We start from the raw sequence: 21,924 nt of genomic DNA, 5'->3' as shown, positions 1-21,924 counted from the left end.
AAAATATTTGTGGCTGCCAAAATATTCTTGGCTGCTCTGGCAACAAGAAGAACACGGCAAGATTGAGAGAAGGTGGTGGACGAGATGGTTACAAGCTTCAAGAACACATTGTAGAGGTCAAGGTTTGCTTGGACCTCTCGACTATTTATTTCCATGTAAATCATAATATCTTTTCCCCATACTGTTCCACCACTATATTTAAGGTGTTTTTTAAAGGATAAAGTGACATCTTTCCTAAAGAAAAGAAGAAAAAAGAGAAGGCATCTTGGCAAAGTCAATCCCACCATGTATATAATTTTCATAGTGCAACTCCACGTAGCTTTGAATCACATTGGAAGATTCATTTTTTGTTACAATTAACTACTTTATCATGATTTTATGTGATTATAAGTTAATACTACGGTTTAGAACTCGTTTGGATACGGTCTTGCTGCGTGTTTTTAAATATTTTATTTTTATATGTTTTTATTTTTATCGTTTTGATGTGTTGATATATTTTATTTTATTTTAAATCAAATAAAATTTTACCTGTTTTTTCACTGGTTTGTAAATCAATTAGTAAATTTCTACCAAATTCAACATGAAAACTTGATGCAAACTATAATTCAAATCAACAAATCATTCATTTGACCTACCAAACCAAACTCCATTTAATATTCTACTTCCATTTCTAAAGTGCTAAATGTTGTGGGATGACTTGAGAATTATTTTCATGCATATAGTGATATACATACAATTATAATGGCGGAGGCAGGGGGAGGCTGGCAGGGGCCCGGGCCGCTGCAAGAAAATTTTTCCCAATCTTTTTCTTTGTAAAATAATTAAAATTTTAATCTCTTTAAAATAATTCTTTTAATTTGATCTCTTTACTCTTTTTTCTTCTTGCTCTGCCCTCTGCATACAGACGAATTAAAGAATCAAATACCACAAAAAAAATTATTTATAAATAAAATTACTTATTGAAGTTCTAGATTGATCAGTAAGGGTAAGTAAGTAATTTTAACAACCTTTTAAATTTTCTCCCAGGAGGGGGTCCAGTTTATTATATAATCCAAAACATAACGGTAACGTGCCCCCCGCTAATCAGGTGCAAAAAGGCAACGGCCAAATTAGAAAATGTGAGGGAGAAGTCAACAACAATTTTGAACAGGCAAAGCATAGCCCACCTAATCCTCAGCAAGTAATACATGTTTCTTTTCCATTTAATCGCCCTGATCCTCTTAATTTCTTCCTTTTAAAGCCACGTAACGTTTTGTTGACCCCTTTTGATGGCGCCACGTATTTCACGGCTTTATTCCACCTTTAGACCACCATGCCATATTGTTGGTCTTGGAAACCTGACTCGGGAACTGACTTCGAAAAAACAACTTATATCATTAAATTATTAAATTGACTTGATAATTATTAGATCAACCGATTTAATTATTTTTTATTAAAAATTAGTTTTGTTTGAAAAAAATTCTTGGAGTTGTTTAGATTAAATCACGAGTACTTAAGTCAACTTGATTTTATTAAATAATATCTTTTTATTCATCTTAAAACCTAATTCAAGTTAAATTTCACATCTTGAATTTTTAAAATTTGATAAATTTGACTGAATTTAACAATAATTGTTACCAACCGCATTAGAAATTTTTTTCTGTGTTAGGGTGTGTTTTGGTTTAAAATTCAACTCATGCTGTTAGGGTGTGTCTGAGAATATTTTTATTTTTATTTTTAAATGTATTTTAAAAAGTATTTTAGCTTGAAAAAATATTAAATTGATGTTTTTTTAGTAGTCTATGATGATTTTGATGTGTTAATAATAAAGATAAAAGAAAATTTTATTTTAATATATTTTAAGTAAAAATTTATTTTTAAAAATATCATCCACTATTATCTTAATTTTAATTTGAATACATAATAGGAAAAAAAATCAATAAGTAATGCGATAATCTTTTAGGGGGGGGGGGAACACGCTCATTTTTGTAGTTTGTCTTTCAAGAAAGTTGCTGCTGCCATCACCTGTGAACTGACCGCTACTACACATTTACAACCACCCTAACTACACATTTACAACCACCCTACTCTCACCTCCTCCTCCACCACGAGTTGCACCACGTCATCACCTTCTTCTTCTTCTTCTTCTTATTGTCGCTATTATCATCAGAGCCGGTTTAAGATAAATGAAAACTTTGGATAAAACTATAAATTTAATTTTTTAAAATATTTAAAGCATAATTAACAAATATATCTTATTTATTCTTAATATTTTATATTTATAAAATATTTCATGTGATTTTTTTATTAATACTCTAATATTATATAAAAAAACATAAAATTTTAAATCACTAAATAAAATTCAAGAGATAATTTCATATTACCCTTTTAACTTTTTTAAAAGTCTCAACTCCATAAAAAAAAAAAAAAACCCCTTAAAACGACCCTCGAAGTTTGAAAAAAGAGGTGAAAGAAATTAGCGGATGGAAGGCATTTTTTCCCCGAACACGATGGCCCTTTTCTGCAGTGCAAGATCTAGTATAGAATAAATAATATATAAATAATAATAAAAAAAGGACCTTAAAAGAATCTCTAATTGCTTGATCGATCGTCAAGAAATTCCAAGATTTTAAATACCTTACCTCGCATGCCGGCCAACCTGGACGGGGAGTAATGATAGTTACGTGGCTGCCACGTGTAGCCTCTGGATTTGCGATTCATAATTCCCAAGAAAAAAGCTAAGTGTTTCATGAAAATGTTCCCCGATTGTTTCCCATGGCATGCAATTCACCTGGAAGGCTGTCTAATCCCCCGAGTGAATGACATAAAGACCTCGGAAGAGCAAATCAAATCTTATTTAGCATCGATCCAATAATTACTGCATGTTCACTGTCTTTTTATGTTTCTGGTTTGAACGCTCATCATCGTGTTCTTCATGTACGTCCAATTTCATCATTCCGTCTGTTCTAAAATTGTTTACTGCACTTCGAATTGGATCTATAAGAGGATTCTTCGACATTGTGGATAAATATTTAATATCTAACTTGAATTACTGGATTCAAAAAGTAGTGTCAATTCACATTTACGAATGATTGTTACATGGGAATACTTATTTTTATTTTTATTATTTGGTTAGCTTTAAGAGAGTATTATATATATTTTTTTATTTAATGCAAGGGTAATCTTGGACTATGATATTTGAGAATCTAATCTTAAACATAGCTATTAAGCCCCCACACGGTATAATACATGACTCATATATATCATGTGGTTAATCTAGATTAATCAGTCTTTTTTTAATAATCAATCTAGATTTTGACCTAACTGAACTGACTGGATCGATTCAAGTCAATTATATATTAATTTTATTTTATATTTAGCCCAAGCTAGAAATGAGTTGGTCAAATATAAATCAACACATCGTTAATGTCAAGTTTAATAACAATAATTTTAAAAGTGGTAAAAGGATTAAATATATTTTTTTATCATCATTTTTTAATGTATAATCTTACAAGTAGAGAAAAAAAACTACAAGTGACATTAGTCATTACCTGTAATCTTTTAAGGGAGTATTTGAAAGTGTAGTAGTGGTTACTTTTTAAAATACTTTTTATTTATAAATCTATTAAAATAATATTTTTAAAAAAATTAATTTTTTTTTATATCAACGTATCAAAATAGTTTGAAAATACAAAAAAAATATAAATTTAAAACAACAACAACAAAAACAACAACAATAAAATTTAATTCTTTTAAAAAAACATTTTAAAACGTAAAATTACTGTCAGTAAAACTACTCATCAATTCAAAGATAAAACTCTCCCCTACCATTAAAGAAAGAGTCTATTCTTTTTTCTTTTTTTTTTTTTGATTTACGTGGGGTGTCCGGGCCAGCTTGCGCGCACCACGACTATTCCCCACGGCCCACTGGACATCCTGCAAGCCCAGGGGCAGGTTAGGCACCGCGGGGGTGACAGGCGTGCACATAGAGGGTCGAACCCGGGACGGGGGCGGAACAAATCACACGGTTGACCACAGCAGCTAGGCCCTCAAGTGCAGAAAGAGTCTATTCTTGAGTTGATTGTCAATGCTACTTATTTTTAAGAACCGTTAACATCATTGCAAGATTCATAAAGTGAGTCAATATAGCTAGAAGTTGGTGGGAATGCATGTAAAATAACCGAGTTGATTGAGCAGAGGTAGTTTTTTAATTTTATTCCTTTTAATATTTTTTTATGTTAAATTTGATTTTTATTTTTTTTAAAATCTATATATATTTTTTAATAGTGAAAAAATAGATAGGCCCCCGCCACAAAACACGGACCTATCTAGAGGGCCCAAAATAAGAGCAGCGGTTGAGCTAACTGATGTGAAAATGGGACTCACTCACTAGATGGCTAGTCTTTTTGTGGCATGTGCTTAGACACCTTTTTTAATGATTGATCATCATTGTGATGAAATATTACTGACTACTTGTGCAGGATGTCTTAAAAGAAGCATAGTCATATGTAATGGTCCAAAAGCAGCTGCCAAAGTTGCTCGGACAATCACATTCCTGGCTCCTCCCAAATCCAACACTTTGATGGAGTTGTTACTCTGTTTATGGATCTTCTGTTCTGCTACTGGGTCCTGATTATTGTCGAGTTTGTTTTATGGGTTGATGTTAAAAATAATTTTTTTAAAAATAAAAATATTATTTTAATGTATTTTTAAATAAAAAATATTTTAAAAAACAATCATAAACTCCAATCACTGTTAATTTTTTTTTTGTGTTATGTATTCATTATTTATTTGTAAAAATGCACTCCTAATGCTTTGTGTCTCGTGAGCTCTTCTTGCTCGTCACCTTTTCTTTTTCTTTGTTTTTTTTATATTGTCTCCAATTCTTGCTTTTTTTAGCCTTCTTCTCCAAATATTCTGTATCTTGCTTTGTTTATCGTAAATAGTTTATATGAATAGTAAATTTGTATAAAATAAAATATTTTTTTATATCCTGCCGTGTCATAAAAAAATATATATTAAATTTTAATATTTAATAAAAAATAAGCTAGAAATAATTTTATGATCTTTGTATATATAAAAATAAGTAATATAGCCTAACATGGTAGGACCTGCGTATGAAATATATATGGAAAAAGTGCACGCCTGGCTAGTCCATACGGGCCAAGCCTGGGCATGGTTTTTTATGAACATGGTGGGACCTGTGTATGAAATCCCATGATAAACAAGAAACTGATGCCCCATTAGATTTTGTTATAGATCCAGGCTCAGAAAGCCCATTCTTCGGTTACATATAAAAGCTAGGGTTCTTAACAAAATTAAATCCACAATGAATCAATTCTGTTTGAAACTATAACGAAGCACTAATTTATTTTCTTCAAGAACTTACTTATTTTTTGGCTTCATGCATTGAAAATATTATTCAATTCTGTTTGAAAACACCAAGGTCGCATAACTTTTTTTTTTAAATTAAAGTAATTGAATTGTAAAAGTCTGACTCCATAACTCATTGATTTGTAAAAGCATGATAACGATCAATACAAAAAAAAAAATAGCTTTTCTAATTGCGAAGAAAAAAAATACATATTTGACGATTTATGAGAACACCACCAATTTTTAATGACATGCAGCTGGACGTATCCAAGAATTTCTCTTAAACCAGCCTTCCTGTTGCTTCTATCAGGTCAGTGCTGATGTGGCATTCGGTTTCACTTTATTGCATATAATAGTTAATTATGTCTTGAATTTAGCATGTAGAAACTGATTTTGATGTTATTAACGAGGATCTGGGCATGTTTTGGAATGGAATTTCATAAAGAGATATGCTCTACAGTCTGTTTTAGGATTAAACACATGTTTCAGAGGTTTGTCGTGAGAGCATAAGGTTTAGTGGAATTTTTGTGATGGCAGAATAGGTATCTTAGCTTCGAGTTCTTCAAAAATGTTCAAGCCTGTATTCTGTCGATGAAGATTTAGAGTTTGTCATGGCTTTTGCAATGTGGAAACGAAAGATTTGTTCGAAGGATGGAAGCAATAGCAAGGGCTATATCTGAAAACGAGAAAGCTGTGGAGAGAGGATTGAAGAAAGAGAGCAAAACAACGAGAACACAATCAGCAAAAAAGTAGTACGAATGAATATTCATGAAGAAATCCATTTCTTTTAATCAGCAAAAAAGTCTTGGGTCGTTCTCTTCTATACTGATTATCCATCGTTTTGTAGAGCACTGCCAAGAGAGAGGTAATGACTAATGAAGAGACCTTGCCTTCAAACTCGGAAGATCAACCTCATGGCAAGCTGCGCTCTGACGGTGCAGTGCATGAGTGGGACAGGAATCTGTCCCCGTGCGCAAGATTTAAGATGTCTATTCTGCTGTTTGCTTTGATTTCTCATTGAACTTGTTAAAAAAAGGAAGAACAATGTGATTAATTTATTCAAGATTTTAAAGCAGTTCTTCAAGAACTCATTATTATTGAAGATTATAACTTTAACGAATCTCTAGGAGGGGTTATCCAATTTGTGGTCGTGATTACTGTTGTGGTCGCGAACACTGTCGTTGTGATATTGATACTTGGTTTCTAGTAAAAGTTTTGAACAGTTAGTTACACTTTTTTTTTTTCCTGATTTGATAGTTTGAGGTATTCGCATATCATTTCAGATTCTATGTAAATCGAGCCTAAATTCTTGATGATGAAAAAAAATAAAAATTCCAGCTATTTGGTCTGGCCTATACAGCTGAAATTCTTTTTTTTTTTCCTTTTTTTCTAGCTGTTCAGGCATAGCTAAAACTACTTGAAATTTTCTAGTCAAAGTCGAACCTAAATTTGGTGTTGCTCTGGTTTGAACAATCTACCCGACATGATTTCCTATATATTTTCCAGGTTTTTTTAGCTGTCCATACAAACTTTTCATCATCACTATGCATAAATGGTTTATTCTATACTTTTTAAGCAGAACAAGTATATACCATTTTCTATCCAATCACATAATCATTGCCAACATTTCTCATGAGTAGTATCCATGACACAACAACTAAAACCCATTTCTCATAATAATCCTGAAAGGTGTAACTCAATTGGTTAGATTTTAGGTTTGTTCTTTAGAGGTCACCAGTTCGAGTCTCATAAACTTCAGGGCCACTGGAGACTTATATGATCGTTAACTTCAGGACCCGTGAGATTAGTCGAGGTGCACGCTAGTTGGTTCAGACACCTACATTATTAATAATAATAATAATAATAAAACAATTTCTCACAAGTAACATGCATGACATGGTTATTAAGAGCCTTCATGGTAAGCCAAACTAAGTTTTCCATCAATAATACAATATCTTATATGTGAAGAAATCACAAGGCCGATAGCAATCAAAGCTAAAAAGAGGCTAAAAGATAACACAAACTGATGTAGGACATGAGGAAGTTAATACTGTTAGTTAGTTTATTTGTTAGTTCTCAGTCCTTTTAGGATTCTATTTTTATTTTTATCTGTCGTTAGTGTTGGAAACAAATCAAACTTGTTTGATATTAGTTTCCCATTCCTTTTAGGATTCTATTTTCTGTTTTTGTTTCTTTTAAAAGCACCAAGTCAGGAAGGTTGTAGGACATTATTATTCATCTATAAACTTGTTCTTTGAACACAACTATTCTCTCGTGGATTCGAGATTATTTAGCTTCCGCTACGTCAAGTGATATCAGAGCCTACACTCAGCAAAATTTCTGATGGCACGCAATGATATTGGGAGTAGTCGTTCGACTTACGATGATCAGCGAATAAGGGCAATAGCAACCGGGGTTGTTACTGCCGCCATCAATGACATACGTCCATTATTCGATGGGGTTCCGTTACTGCAGGCTCAACTTGAAGAGGTTCTTCAAAGATTGGAAGCATTGTCTTCTAATGGAAACAGGATAGACGACCAACGACGAGGAAGGGCAGATGAGATCACTCGTGGCCCGACGTCCTTGACCCGTAATCCTGAAAATATACCACAATACCAAAACACACAATCATTACCTGTGATATCGTCAACAAACTGTCAAGTTATTGAAATTGAAGATCGGGCTCCAAGGAGAACCCAAGGTGACCGAGATTATAAACTCAATGTGGAGATGCCAACCTTCAAAGAAACACAGAACGTGGATGAGTTTTTCTCTTGGATCGACGAGGTTGAGACGGGATTTGGGGTGATGGACTGCTCTGAGGATCCGAAACTCAAAGTGGTGGCCAATAAACTAAGAGGATTAGCTGCAGCTTATTGGAAGTACTTAAAAAACAAGCGAGTGCTAGACGGAAAACCTTCGATTGCAACATGGGAGAAGATGAAAAGCAAATTCATGAGCAAGTTCTTAGCTCCTGATTATGAGCAACGTTTATATGTTCAATTACAGAATTGCAAACAGGGTAATCGGACTGTGGAAGAATACATCGACGAGTTCATTCAATTAAAGTCACGAAACTTACTACTAGACAATGAAAACATGCAAATCGCAAGGTTTAGAGGAGGTTTGAAACAGGACATACAAGACCAAATGAAGATGCTTAATACATTCACACTCGGCCAAGCTTTCGATTTGGCACGAAAGGCTGAAGAGCCAATCCGAGCACCATCTGTATGACCCAGGTTTACAAACTAACAGTATCAAGCAGGACCAAATAGAGTGACACCCATAAATGAACCAAGCAATGGGATCGTGGCTACTGAAAATCGATCAAGGAGAGCTGCATCACAACAAACACCGAACCCCTATGCTAGACCAACGCCCTCGCTATGTTACCGATGTCATCAACCAGGACACCGTTCGAATCAATGCCCGCAAAGACCTGCTGCCAACTTTGTGGAAGGTGACTATGAAGTAGAGAGGGATGATGATCATAACACAAAGGTGGTCGACGGAATTGAGAAGTGTGAGGAGGACGAATTCGTTGGAATGGTGATGCGTTAACCATGCGGTATTCAAGCAAAAAAATTAACAACATCAACTTAGCACAGTTTGGTGGAAAATCTGAAAGCAGAAAAAGGTGGGAATGAAAAGTTCAATTACATAGTTCAAAGGGTCTTCTTGACGCTCAAAAACGGACTAGAGATTTCAACTCGCCATCAAGTTTTCCAAACCAATGCCATTGTAAATGGAGTGATAACGAAGGTAGTAATCGACACAGGAAGTTTTGAGAACTTAGTGTCCAAAGAACTGGTTCAAAGGTTGAAACTGACCACTGAGAAACACCTGCAACCCTATGGTCTACGTTGGATTCGAAAGGTGGAAGGCACTGCTGATGTAGTCAATGAAGTGTGTAGGGTACCGTTGTCAATTGGTAAGAATTACCAAGATGAAATTATGTGTGATGTAGTGGTGATGGATGCTTGCCAAATTTTACTAGGAAGACCATGGCAATACGATGTGGACATCTGCTTCAAAGGAAAAACCAATACCTATGAATTCTGGTGGAAAGGGAAACATATCTTTTTGAAACCATCTATTTTGAAAACAGAGGCACGACAAGAGGAGGGAGAAAGTTTCCTAACCATATCAACAAAACATGTGGCTGAGGAATGCCAAACTTGTGCGTTACTGGCTCAAGAGGAGGATACGGCAGAGGAAACAATACCTGAAAAGGTCCTCCCTTTAATGACCGAATTTTCTGATCTAGCACCTACGGAGTTACCAATGGGTTTGCCACCAATGAGGGACATCCAACATCATATTGATTTGATTTTAGGAGCCAACTTACCAAACCTAGCACACTATAGAATGAGCCCCTAACAACACAAGATACTACAAGATCAAGTTGATGACTCATTATGTAAAGGATATATCCAGGAGAGCAGGAGCCCGTGTGCAGTACCAACATTACTAGTACCCAAGAAAGATGACACCTGGCGAATGTGTATCGACAGCCGAGCAATTAATAGAATCACCATCAGTTACTGACATCCATTACCCATCATCCAAGACATGATCGACCAATTGGGAGGGGCAAAAGTGTTCTCCAAAATCGATCTGCAAAGCGGGTACCATCAAATTCGAATTAGACCCGGGGATGAGTGGAAAACTGCGTTCAAAACATGCGAAGGGCTGTACGAATGGACCATGATGTCGTTCGGTCTCTCCAACGCTCCAAGCACTTTTATGAGACTCATGAATCAAGTGTTGAGATCGTTCTCATGCAAATTTGTCATCGTTTACTTCAACGATATTCTTATTTATAGCCCTAATGAGGAAACACACTTGAGATACCTGAGGGAAGTGCTGATAGTACTGCTGCAAAATCACCTGTACGTGAACAAGAAAACGTGTAACTTCTTGCAAGACCGGCTGGTCTTCTTGGGGTTTGTCGTGGGAAATGATTGGGTTCAAGTGGATAAGACAAAGGTCAAGGCAATTCATGAATGGCCGACCTCTTCAACTGTGGCAGACGTGCAAAGCTTCCATGGGTTAGCAACGTTCTACCGAAGGTTCTCTCGAAACTTCAGTAGCTTGGTAGCACCGTTGATCGAGTGCATAAAAAAAGTGGTTTCTGTTGGGAAAAAGAGCAAGAAACGAGTTTCACTATACTGAAAGAGAAACTAAGCACGACACCCGTCCTCGCGTTACCAGATTTTGACAAATTATTCGAGGTTGATTGTGATGCTTCAGGTAAGAGAATTGGGGTCGTGTTATCCCAAGAGGGCAGACCGGTGGAATTCTTTAGTGAAAAATTAAGCGCTGTGAGGCTGCGATGGATAACTTATGAGAAGGAATTTTATGCTGTCTTTCGAGCTCTCATGCATTGACAACATTACTTGATCCAAAAAGAATTCGTGTTGTACAGTGATCATCAAGCTTTGAAATTCATCAACAATCAACACCACATGAACAATATGCATGCCCACTGGATCACATTCATGCAGAAATTTACCTTCTCCTTAAAGCATAAGGCTGGACTGATGAACAAGGTAGCCGACACATTGAGTAGGCGTAACACACTATTGGTGACAGTAAAAACGGAGATCACGAGTTTTGATCAGACTCTAAAAGAACAGTACATCAATGACGAAGACTTCAAGGAAGTGTGGAACAAGTGCAGCACCCACCAAAATGTGAGTGACTTTCTAATACACGGTGGCTTCCTGTTGAAAGCCAATAAACTGTGCATTCCAAAGGGGTCTTTACAAGAGAAAATCATACAACAACTTCATGGGGGTGGATTGGGCGGCCACCTGGGACGTGACATGACAATCACGTTGATCGCCAACCATTACTATTGGCCACAACTAAAGAGAGACGTGGGGAAAATCGTCCAACACTGTCGAGTTTGTCAGGAAGCAAAATGACAGACCTAAAATACCGGTTTGTACACTCCCCTGCCCATTCTAAAGACGATTTGGGAGGATTTATCGATGGATTTCGTGCTTAGATTACCACGAACTCAGAGGGGCAAAGATTCCATCATGGTGGTGGTCGATCGGTTTTTCAAAATTGTGCATTTCGTCGCCTGTAAAAAGACCGCAGATGCCAGCCATGTTGCCGACTTGTTCTTTCGCAAAGTAGTGTGCTTACATGGAGTCCTAAAGACCATCACGTCAGATCATGACGTCAAGTTCGTAAGCCATTTTTGGAGGACTTTGTGGAAGAAATTTGACACCGAACTGCAGTTCAGCAGCGCATTCCATCCGCAAACGGACGGATAAACAGAGGTGGTGAATCGTACTCTGGGAAACATGTTGTGATATCAGTGGAGAAAAACCAAAACGATAGGACCTTGACTTGGCTCAAGCAGAATTCGCATACAACAGTATGACCAATCGCTCGACAGGAAAACCCCCTTTCGAAGTTGTATATACTCAGCAACCAAAACATGCGCTGGATCTGGTGACATTACCAATCCAACCAAAAGGCAGTAGAGCTGGGGAAAATCTAGTTGAAAAGGTCCAACAACTACATTCGGAGGTACGAGCTAGCTTGGAGACTGCTAATGCTGCTTACAAATCTGCTGCAGACCAGCATTGGCGCAAGAAAGAGTTCACAGAGGGAGATTTTGTGATGGCCTACCTGCAGAAAAATCGGTTCCCTGGAATCCGAACTAAGCTACAACAACGAAAATATGGACCCTTTAGAGTCGCCAAGAAAATTAATGACAATGCCTATACCTTACAGCTACCAGATGATTGGAACATCTCCAATACCTTCAATGTGGCCGATCTATCGTAATATCATGAGGACGTGCCTTTGTATTCGGATAACTCGGGGCGAGTTTGTTTCCTAGAGGAGGAGACTGATGTAGGACATGAGGAAGTTAATACTGTTAGTTAGTTTATTTGTTAGTTCTCAGTCCTTTTAGGATTCTATTTTTATTTTTATCTGTCGTTAGTGTTGGAAACAAATCAAACTTGTTTGATATTAGTTTCCCATTCCTTTTAGGATTCTATTTTCTGTTTTCGTTTCTTTTAAAAACACCAAGTCAGGAAGGTTGTAGGACATTATTATTCATCTATAAACTTGTTCTTTGAACACAACTATTCTCTCGTGGATTCGAGATTATTTAACTTCCGTTACGTCACAACCATACAACAATTTCTAGCAAGAAAAGCTAGCCAAATCAAGAAAAAGTCAATTAAAGACCATGAAAGCCAGGCAAAACCTTGAAACTCATGCAAGATACACACTCCTTAATACTCATTTTATTTTTTCTTTTCTTGTATATTTTTTCTATACACATATACTGACTTAAGTATCAGATAATTTTATGTTCCTCAAGTGACTTATTTTTATAGCAATCGTTCATCAACCAGGTTTCACAAGACAATGAAATTATTTTTCATGTGAAGTTTTTTCAAGACTTCATTATTGGTGTTGTATGTGGGAACTATAACAAAAATTAGTTTATTCTTTTTCACTGTTCATGGCTGAGAAGCCCGAGGATAAATAAGAATATTTGATGTCCCTACCAATGAGACTCAAGTTCTCCTTGGTCTCCAACAATTGTCACAACAAGTGTAAGTGCTTAACAACGATATTCTAGCCATACATGAACAGTCTTGGACTCGTCCGTTTCGTCAACAAGAAAGTTAGCATACAACTCCATTACATGCATTAGGTATATAGAGTTCCATGAAGTAACATAACAAAACAATATGCTGGGTAGGCATAACACTTCAACTCTCCAAATGAGCTAGCACTCCTTAATACACACTCACCTCTTCATTGTATTGCTTCGAAAGTCAATCTTGATAACTATGATGACTTATAGATTATAGAGAGCACATACAAAATATCAGAAGTATTTTGGAGTTAATGACAACAAAGAGTGATTCTATGTGCAAGATTTATCCTACAACTTTTTATGAATTGGCTACGATATGATATCACAATCTTGATCTAGGCCCTGTCCTAGATCTCTTTTGCAATCTTTGCGTGAAATCTACCTCTCATTTCAACACTAATATTCTAGCTAAAAAGAGTATAATTAAGCTATTTGCTATTACATAATAAGAGGATGAAAGTACCAGAATATATCTTTAAAGATTCAATGAGGAAACTTTAGGCGTGGAAAACTTGTTTGAACTTATAGCCATTAAAGCTTTGATTAATAGAGTTTATAACTACTTGTTATGGGAAAATTTATATACTTTTAATGACAAAACTCTTATCAACATGAAATAAATAATAGAGAAGAAACTAAGAAACTAGTGTGATTAGGTAGTGTTACCATCATTTCTAGGAAAGGTGTTTGGTGAATGATAATAAATGATATGGTGGTAATTAATTTGTTAATAATTATTAGAATCGTTTAAGTAAAAGCACGCATATACTTTCGTGGGAATCCTTCAATCTCAATTGAATTATTTTCCTAACAATGTGTTATATATATATATATATATATATATATATATATATATATATATATATATATCACTTTTTCAAACTCCAAGAATAAAAATTCCACTTCGTGAACCATATATATACTAGTATACAAAACAAATTTAACTAGGTAGGCATAAGTGCCGTTTGCTTTGGGAACTTAATTTAAGTATGAAATAATGTTTTAAGCACTAATGCTTTAATTAATACAATAAAATATAATTCAAGACTAGTGCGGGTGGTTGAGTTTGCTTGCAAGTAAATATTTTTATGACTTTGGTGTTGCGAAGGAGTGGAGGAAAGAAAATTTTCATAGTGGTATTATGTTTAATAGAGTATTGCTGATTAATCTCTCTCTCTCTCTCTCTCTCTATATATATATATATATATATATATATATATATATATATCAAGAGTCAAAACATTCAATCAAACAATTACAGAGAACTACTTGTAAAATAGTAACAAATTAATCTCTAAGAGTAATTAACTACAGAAAAGTTATTTTAAAAATCAATATCTTTGATTTAATCTAAAGGCATTGGAAACGGGGGTGTTTCACAACGTAGTTAAATGTGTTAGCTAAAATCACACTAAAACAATATTATTATGCATGTACTTACGGCTTTAATTTGAATAGACCCGGAAATTAAACACCAGAAAACCGAGCTTAATTGGACTGATGTTTATTTGAAATCTTTTCTACTAGCATTCGCCTGCCCTAGAACATTTTATTTAGGAATTTTCGTAGTAGAAATTATAAGGTTAAAGAGTAAATATTTTATATTTAGAGGGACTGGATGCATAACTATTATAAAAAAAATAAAAATTTAAAGACTAAAAATTTTAAAATTTTAAATTTTGAAGGTGCCATGCTTTCTCAAAACATAACGTAAATCCATTGCCCCTGCATGTGGACTAAAACAACAATCAAAAAGCCAAATATCCAAAAACACAGTTTTTTACTGGCCGATATATCATGTTTTTTAAAAGTATTTTTTAATTAAAAATATATTAAAATAATTTTTTATTTTTTATACAAACATGTTAAAACCATTTGAATACATCTAAAAAAATTATTAAATTAATATTTTTTTCATGTAAAAAAAATTAAAAAAAACTTGAAAAAAATATTGTGAGAGAAAAAAAAAACCCTCACTCGAACTAAGGCCATGTTTGTTTCCCGGAATTCATTTTCTGGAAAACCACTTTCCAAACTTTCCTCTGTTTCTTTGCCATTAGAAAAGTTGGTCAACGGAAAACACTTTCCGGTCAACGGAAACATTTTTCGGTCAACGAAAAACACTTTTTCGGTCAAAGAAAAATTTGGTTTGGTTTCTAGAAAAAGTGTTTTCCCTTTTGGCTGTGTTTGTTTTCTGGAAAGTGGTTTCCCGGAAACCACTTTCCAAACTTTCCTGTGTTTGTTTGCCATTGAAAAAGTTGGTCAACGGAAAACACTTTCCAGTCAAAGGAAAATTTGGCTTGGCTTTCAAGAAAGTGTTTTCCTGAAAAATTTGGGCGAAAAACACTTTCCAGAAGTTGTGAAAAATTTAGAAATGTCGTTATTTGTTGATTATATCAAATTTGATCCTCAAACTTTTGATTGCTATATATAATTTGTTTTGAATATTTATTTTTCAATTTCATCTCTTAAAATTTAATTTTTATATTAATTTTGGTTCTTATTTTTATAATTGCTATTTGCTTTTTCCTTATCATTTTTTTATTGAAATTTTTTATCTATCAAATTTGGTCCTCATTCTTTTGATTTTTACTTATTTTATTTGAAATAATTTATGAAATGTTAATTATTATTATTTTAATTTTTTCACCTTTCATTTTTTTTATTTTTTAGATTTGATCTCTATTATTTTGATTATTATTTATTTTATTTGAGATAATTTATGATTTTTTTTTTCAATTTCATTCTCATTCAACTTTTTAATTTGTAAGATTTGTTCTTTATTATTTTAATAAACTTGAAAACATAAAAAATTAATAAGTTATTTTCCAGCTCATTTTCCATAATATAACCAAACACTGAAAAGTATTTTCCAACTTATTTTTCATTACACTACCAAACATCAAAAAATATTTTTTCAGAATTCACTTTCCTAGAATTTATTTTTTCCAAAATTCACTTTTTAAAAAAAAATACTTTTTTTGCAAACAAACACGGCATAAAGTCGGATTGAACATTTTTATTTGTAGTATTTGAAAGGTGCACCTTACCGTAATCATGAATAATTTATTCCTCCTCCGACCACAAAAATGAGCACTAAGATCTTGTCATTTCTATCTCTCTCCTTTGTGATCTCTACTCTTTAATACACGATATATATATATATATATATATATATATATATATATATATATATAGTAATTAGTGATTATTCCCAAACAAAATCTAATCGAAAATTTAATCCTAATAAGCTCCCCGACCACTCATCTGTTGATAGTACTGGTCCAAAGACCTCTGCCTTTGCAGCCTCATTTCCTCGTTAAACTTGTTTATGAACGCCTCTACTCGCTTGTTCAACTCATCCTGACTCGGAGAAGGTTCTTTCCTGAGTTTCCCTGATCCATGAGGACTCCGACTAAGCTTCTCTGGCCTGCTGCTGATGCTATCGTTAAAAGTTTCATATTTCTTCATCGTCATCATTTTCGGTGGAGGAGCATTCTCACGGCGCACGTGCGAGTCCCACTCGTCGGATTTCTTAAGGTGTCTGGCTAATGGCATTGGACGACCATCCGTTATAGTCTTCCACGTGGTCTCCAGCGTGTCGTGCCGTTTTGGTTTTGATACTCGCAATGCCGCCGCCTTCCCACCACCTAAATAATTAGCATAAAAAATCAAAATTTAGAAATCACCGATTCATTCTACAGTTCTACTCTGTGGTTTTTGCAGATTTTTTGAATAAGCATGCATAAAAGGTAAATCATTAAAAAACATTATAAGAAGATTAGGATGAAAAGTTGTATTTTTTAAAAAAAAAATGATAAGAGAATCTCTCGTTCTTCATGTTTCTTAATAGCTTTGTGGTTGAAAAACATATATAAAAAAACCCCAGATAGATATCGGCTTCAAACATTCACAAATGTGTATTAAACCTACGAAGATAAAATATTTATTTGTGTGTAAAAATGAAAAAAAGAAAAGAAAAGAGGATCTACCTTCAGGACTTGCTTTCAAAGATTTCCTGCGACCTAATCTTGCAGAAACCAATGGTTTCTCTTTGTTTTGATCTTTCTCAATCAAGAACTCTATAGAATCACTCCTGTATGGAGCTGCCTTATCCACTTCCCTTTCGTATACTCCACCACTCTCCACCGCACAATCCTCCACAATCACAGTCTTATCCTCCACATCCAAATATTCATAATCACCATATCGATCACAGCTTGCAACAACAGCTTCGTTAACATAAGCAGCACTCCTTAAACGAACAGATATATCCTCCTCCTCCTCCTCCGTCACCTGCACAAGAGGGACAATAATATCCGCTGGTGGCAAGGGGACTTGCTGTTCTTGCTTCGGCTTTTGAAGCTGAAGCTTGGAAGAGGCAAGTATAGAGATGATTATGCAGTTGATGACCAAGTAAAGATAAGGTGGCTGAAGCCAAGAAATAACGGAGGAATACATGATAGGTAGTTCAGAGACCGCAAAGTCTGTTACCAGTACTGGAAGCTTTAGTATCACTGCTAAAGATAATACCCCAGTTGATATCAAAGCCACTTTGAGAGAGAGCATTGGATTTCCAGAACTCGATGCAGGAAACACCATTCTTTTTCACACTTAAAATGGAGCTTCAAGAATCAAGATTGTTCAAAATCCTCAGGTTCTTAGATCAGAATGGGGAGGGAGAGAGAGAGAGAGAGGAGGTGGATGTGAGAGTTTGCGGGTAGAGAAATGAGGAAATGGAAGGGTGTTATATAGAGAGTAGAAAGAGTTTGTGATGAGAACGTACTTGTGTGATACACTAGCTAGCTCCTATGGTACTATTCCTCTTTATTGAAACATTTTTTTTTTTATTAACTTAAAAAAAAGGTTCGGGTGGTGTTAACTTTTTTTTTCTATCAAGGAAAGCTTTAAATATAAATTAAAAAAATTATATAAATATTTAATAAAATAAATTAAAAATTATATATTTTAATAATTAATAATAAATCTGTTCATATCAATCAAATATTAAGTTAAGATAAAGATGTTATTTCTTAGAACGAAAATCTAAAATTAATTTGTTTGAGTTAGAAATTTAGATTTTTAAAATTTTAATTGATTTAAATCAATAAAATTAAATTTTATTTTACCTAATTAATCATTAACTCAATATTAAAATTTATTTTTAATATAGCTCCATGTATATAAAGCTAACCGAAATAAAATATCAAATTCAATTCTAAAACAACTTATTGTAAAAAAATTAAATTTGAAATAAAAAAATTCAAATGATAAATTTTTTTTAAGTAACTATCAATGAATTATATTATTTTTTTATATTGTATTTTCATAATTTTTTTTTTAATATTTTTTCATCTCGCATTGATTTACATATTTATATTTTCAAACACTGTTTACTGAATGTGGATTTTACAAATCAAATTATAATTATTAAATAAAAAATAATAAAATAATAAAAAAGGATATAATTGAGTCATGAATTAACTTTTCAATTACCCAATCAACTAGTTTTTACCCAAAGTCAACTTTTCATAAATTAACTTTTCAATTACCCAATCATAAATTAACTTAAGATTGATGTGATCCGTCGAATGAGACCGTAAGAACGTGAATCAATAAAAGTTACGTACAGCTGACGAATTAATTATGGAATTAAAGCAAAGGTACAGCTTTTAATCAGATAAGGTCGAGCATAAACATCTTGTTAGGCTGTAATTACTAATTATCAGATCCAAGTTTGATGCCCACTAAGCCTACTTGCCTCTCCTCCACTGTTCTAACTAATTTCAGGTTCTATAGAAATACGTGTAGTATTGTGATAGCTTTTGGTTTAAAAATAATTGTTTTATAAAAATTATTTTTAATTGAGGATGGTTAAAATTATGATTGAAATTGACGTTGAACAAAAAGTAATTTAATGTATTTGATTAAGAATTTTTTTCAAATTGAGGTTATAAAATAATTTTAAAAAATATATATTAATATTGATGGATTTTAATTTAAATATTGTAGATGTAACTACTGTTATTATATCATGAAATAAATAATAATTTTTATAAAATATTTTTTATTGTTTCATTAAACTATCTACAATTTCATCACGTATGAAATACATCCGACAAAGACTACAATTTTCTTGATTTTTTAAGCGTGCAACAACATCAGGTAAAATATAATCAGAAATAAAATTGGAATTGCGATCAAATTCTGCAAATGGTACGTCATCAAGCGATCTTCGTCTAATTTATGTAGTGATACTTTATAATATTAAACACTAGTTTTTTGAATAAAACACAATTAAAAATTAAAAATTAAAAATCAATTTTTTTAAACACTAGTTTTTTGAATAAAACACAATTAAAAAAAATTATTTTATTTTACTGGGTCGGACTCGGTTCAATATATTTAGCTCTGGACCGGACCGATAAACACTAATTTTTTGAATAAAACACAATTACAAAAATATTTTTTTTTATTTTACTGGATCGAACCCAGTTCAATGCATTTAGCTATGGGCCGGACCCGACCTGATCCAACCAGAATAGTAAAGAATGACTCCACTATTCACGTGAACTGTGGACTCACTCTTCACTGTTCACTTAAATGAATCATGAAGAGTGATTCACTCTTCACGAGAAGAAGAGGAAAGTAGCATTGAGTTGTTTTTAATGATCCCGTGTTTTAAACACAATTAATAGTGAGGTTCATAAACAATAAATCAAGTTTCACTTGTTATCAAATAATAATTTTATATGGTTTGCTTCAAAATTAAAAGCAACCATGAAAACAAACTAGAGCCGAAAAGAAAAAATAATAATAAAAAAGAGATGAAGAATTATAGTTTTTGTTTTTGTCACAGAACTATGCAGCGGTAATCATAAATCAAGATAATTATCACCATAATAATAAATAGATTGACCAGCATTATAGAGCTCTAACCCTCCGAGAAAAGCATTATATATATAAAGAGAGACCTCTAACGATTAAATATCACATGCAAGTTACATTAAACAGAAGATTAAAAGGTCATAAACAGTCATTAGACTATGGACACTAGTTTTTTTATTATAATTTCATCATATTCTAAATGATATCCTTTATAATAATATTGATGGAGGTTACGTTAATTTCTTTTGAATTTAAAGAGGTCTCAATGAGAATACTCTGATTAAAATTATAATAAAATATAATTCAAGAGGTGTTTAGGCGCCTACCTATATATATGGCGCCGTAAATTAAACAAAAATAACAATTAGCAATGCCAAATTGTACAAATTAATTTGTCGTTTAATTAAAACAAGTTTCTTCAGCTGCTGTCTCTGTCTTGAGGCGGCCCACAAGTGCCGACCACCTAATTGGAAGTGCATGGCGTGCAATTAGGCGACGATTAAACATTGAAGATCATGGCAGAACCGTCTGAAATCCTTCGACATGCTCATGTCGGACAAAAGGAGCTCTTGGACGGAGGAGACACAATATCACTTCAAATACGCAAGGATCGGGCTGCCTAATTCTAAGGATGCAATTATTTATACTCTCCATTGTCCACTCCTTGCCTTGTCAAGTGAGATGACAAGCTAAATATATATGTGGTTTTATTTGTTCCTTCATTCATTGTGTGATCACAACCAATAGCTAGGCAGATTGAGGCTAACACAGTCTTATCATTTTGTTCACTTGGTTACAGCAAGTTCTAATTACTTGGATGTTGAGAGAAGAGAAGAGAAAGAAAAGCCTTCGGAGGATCAAACTCCAGCCCTACTAATTAGTGTTTATAGATTTATTTTTAAGAAGGGAATTTAATGAAGGTGATTTCTACCAATGATGCCCAACAATATAAATCATTGTTTATTAATTTGATTTTGAGTATTTAGTTTGATTAAAATGTATTTTGAGATTAGAAATATAGTTTTGAAGGTATATATAATATTTTCTTTCATGTTTTTGGGTTGAAAAAGATTGAAATTTGGGTATTCGATCAGGAACTAAAAACTTGGACCCTACAAAAAATTCACTAATAAAAAAGGTATATTTTTGTATAAAAATAATATATACATTTTTTTTATTATTTTTTTCTACAAAGTAATAAGTGGAAGGGTGCGGGACTGAAGTTTGAAAACTACACAGCTCTATCCATCTACCTCACAATGACAAGAACAAATGTTTGACAAGAAAAGTGGTTTATTCAGTGTTCTCCCTGTCATGGAGCCGTCGAGCTAACAAACGGTTGACACGTGTCCATCTGGTGTTTCCTGGAAGTGGTTTTCCGGTGCTCCTAGGGTCCAAAATGTGCATGGTCGAGGGTGTTCGGAATTAGCCGGAAAAATTATTTTTTAAAATATATTTTTTATTTTAAAAAAATTATTTTTGATATTACCATATTAAAATAATTTTAAAATATCTAAAAATATTAATTTAAAATAAATATAAAATATAAAATATTTTCCAACTGCAGTGAGATCGAGTCCAAGATTGGCCTAATTTTGGTGTGGAAAATCCTGGAATTTCATGCAAGCCTATAATTTGGACCCAACTAAAGAGATTGGTCGGATGATTGGTGAGGAAGTTGGACACGTGGACTGAAGATCTCGAAGTTTTGGACTTGTGGTTAGGAGGGCATTCACTTAGCAAGACTTCCAATGATTGTCCCCTTTCTACACGTTTCCATTTTTTTTTTTTTCAAGTAATATATCACGATCAACTTTTATAAACCATTATTCAATTCCCAAGAACGAAGAAAAATCCGCACACAAATGCATTCCTATGATTTATTTTTAATTTAGATGTAGAGATATTCTTACTAATTGAATCATGGTTTATAAAAGTTGATCGTGATATATTACTTGAAAAGATAAGCACGTGACATGTTGTCTGTTTCTTATAATTCAGTTGATGTATCCTCAAATCAGGAAAAATGATTTTTAGGA

The 21,924-nt window shown here is 33.5% G+C and overlaps 1 protein-coding gene across 1 annotated transcript; it reads right to left on the bottom strand.

Annotated features, from left to right (window-relative positions):
• Positions 1–16,043: 16,043 nt before the first annotated feature.
• LOC133702544 (uncharacterized) lies at positions 16,044–17,704 on the bottom strand. Its single transcript, XM_062126849.1, has 2 exons — positions 16,990–17,704; positions 16,044–16,647 (listed from the first exon to the last, which is right to left on the bottom strand). Exons 1-2 carry the CDS (start codon positions 17,597–17,599, stop codon positions 16,241–16,243), a joined length of 1,017 nt encoding a protein of 338 aa, XP_061982833.1. The 5' UTR covers positions 17,600–17,704; the 3' UTR covers positions 16,044–16,240.
• Between the last annotated feature and the right edge of the window lie 4,220 nt (positions 17,705–21,924).

This window comes from Populus nigra, chromosome 9, assembly GCF_951802175.1.
Source record: "Populus nigra chromosome 9, ddPopNigr1.1, whole genome shotgun sequence".
Classification (NCBI taxonomy): Eukaryota; Viridiplantae; Streptophyta; class Magnoliopsida; order Malpighiales; family Salicaceae; genus Populus; species Populus nigra.
This window is presented reverse-complemented; position numbering and strand designations above follow the sequence as displayed.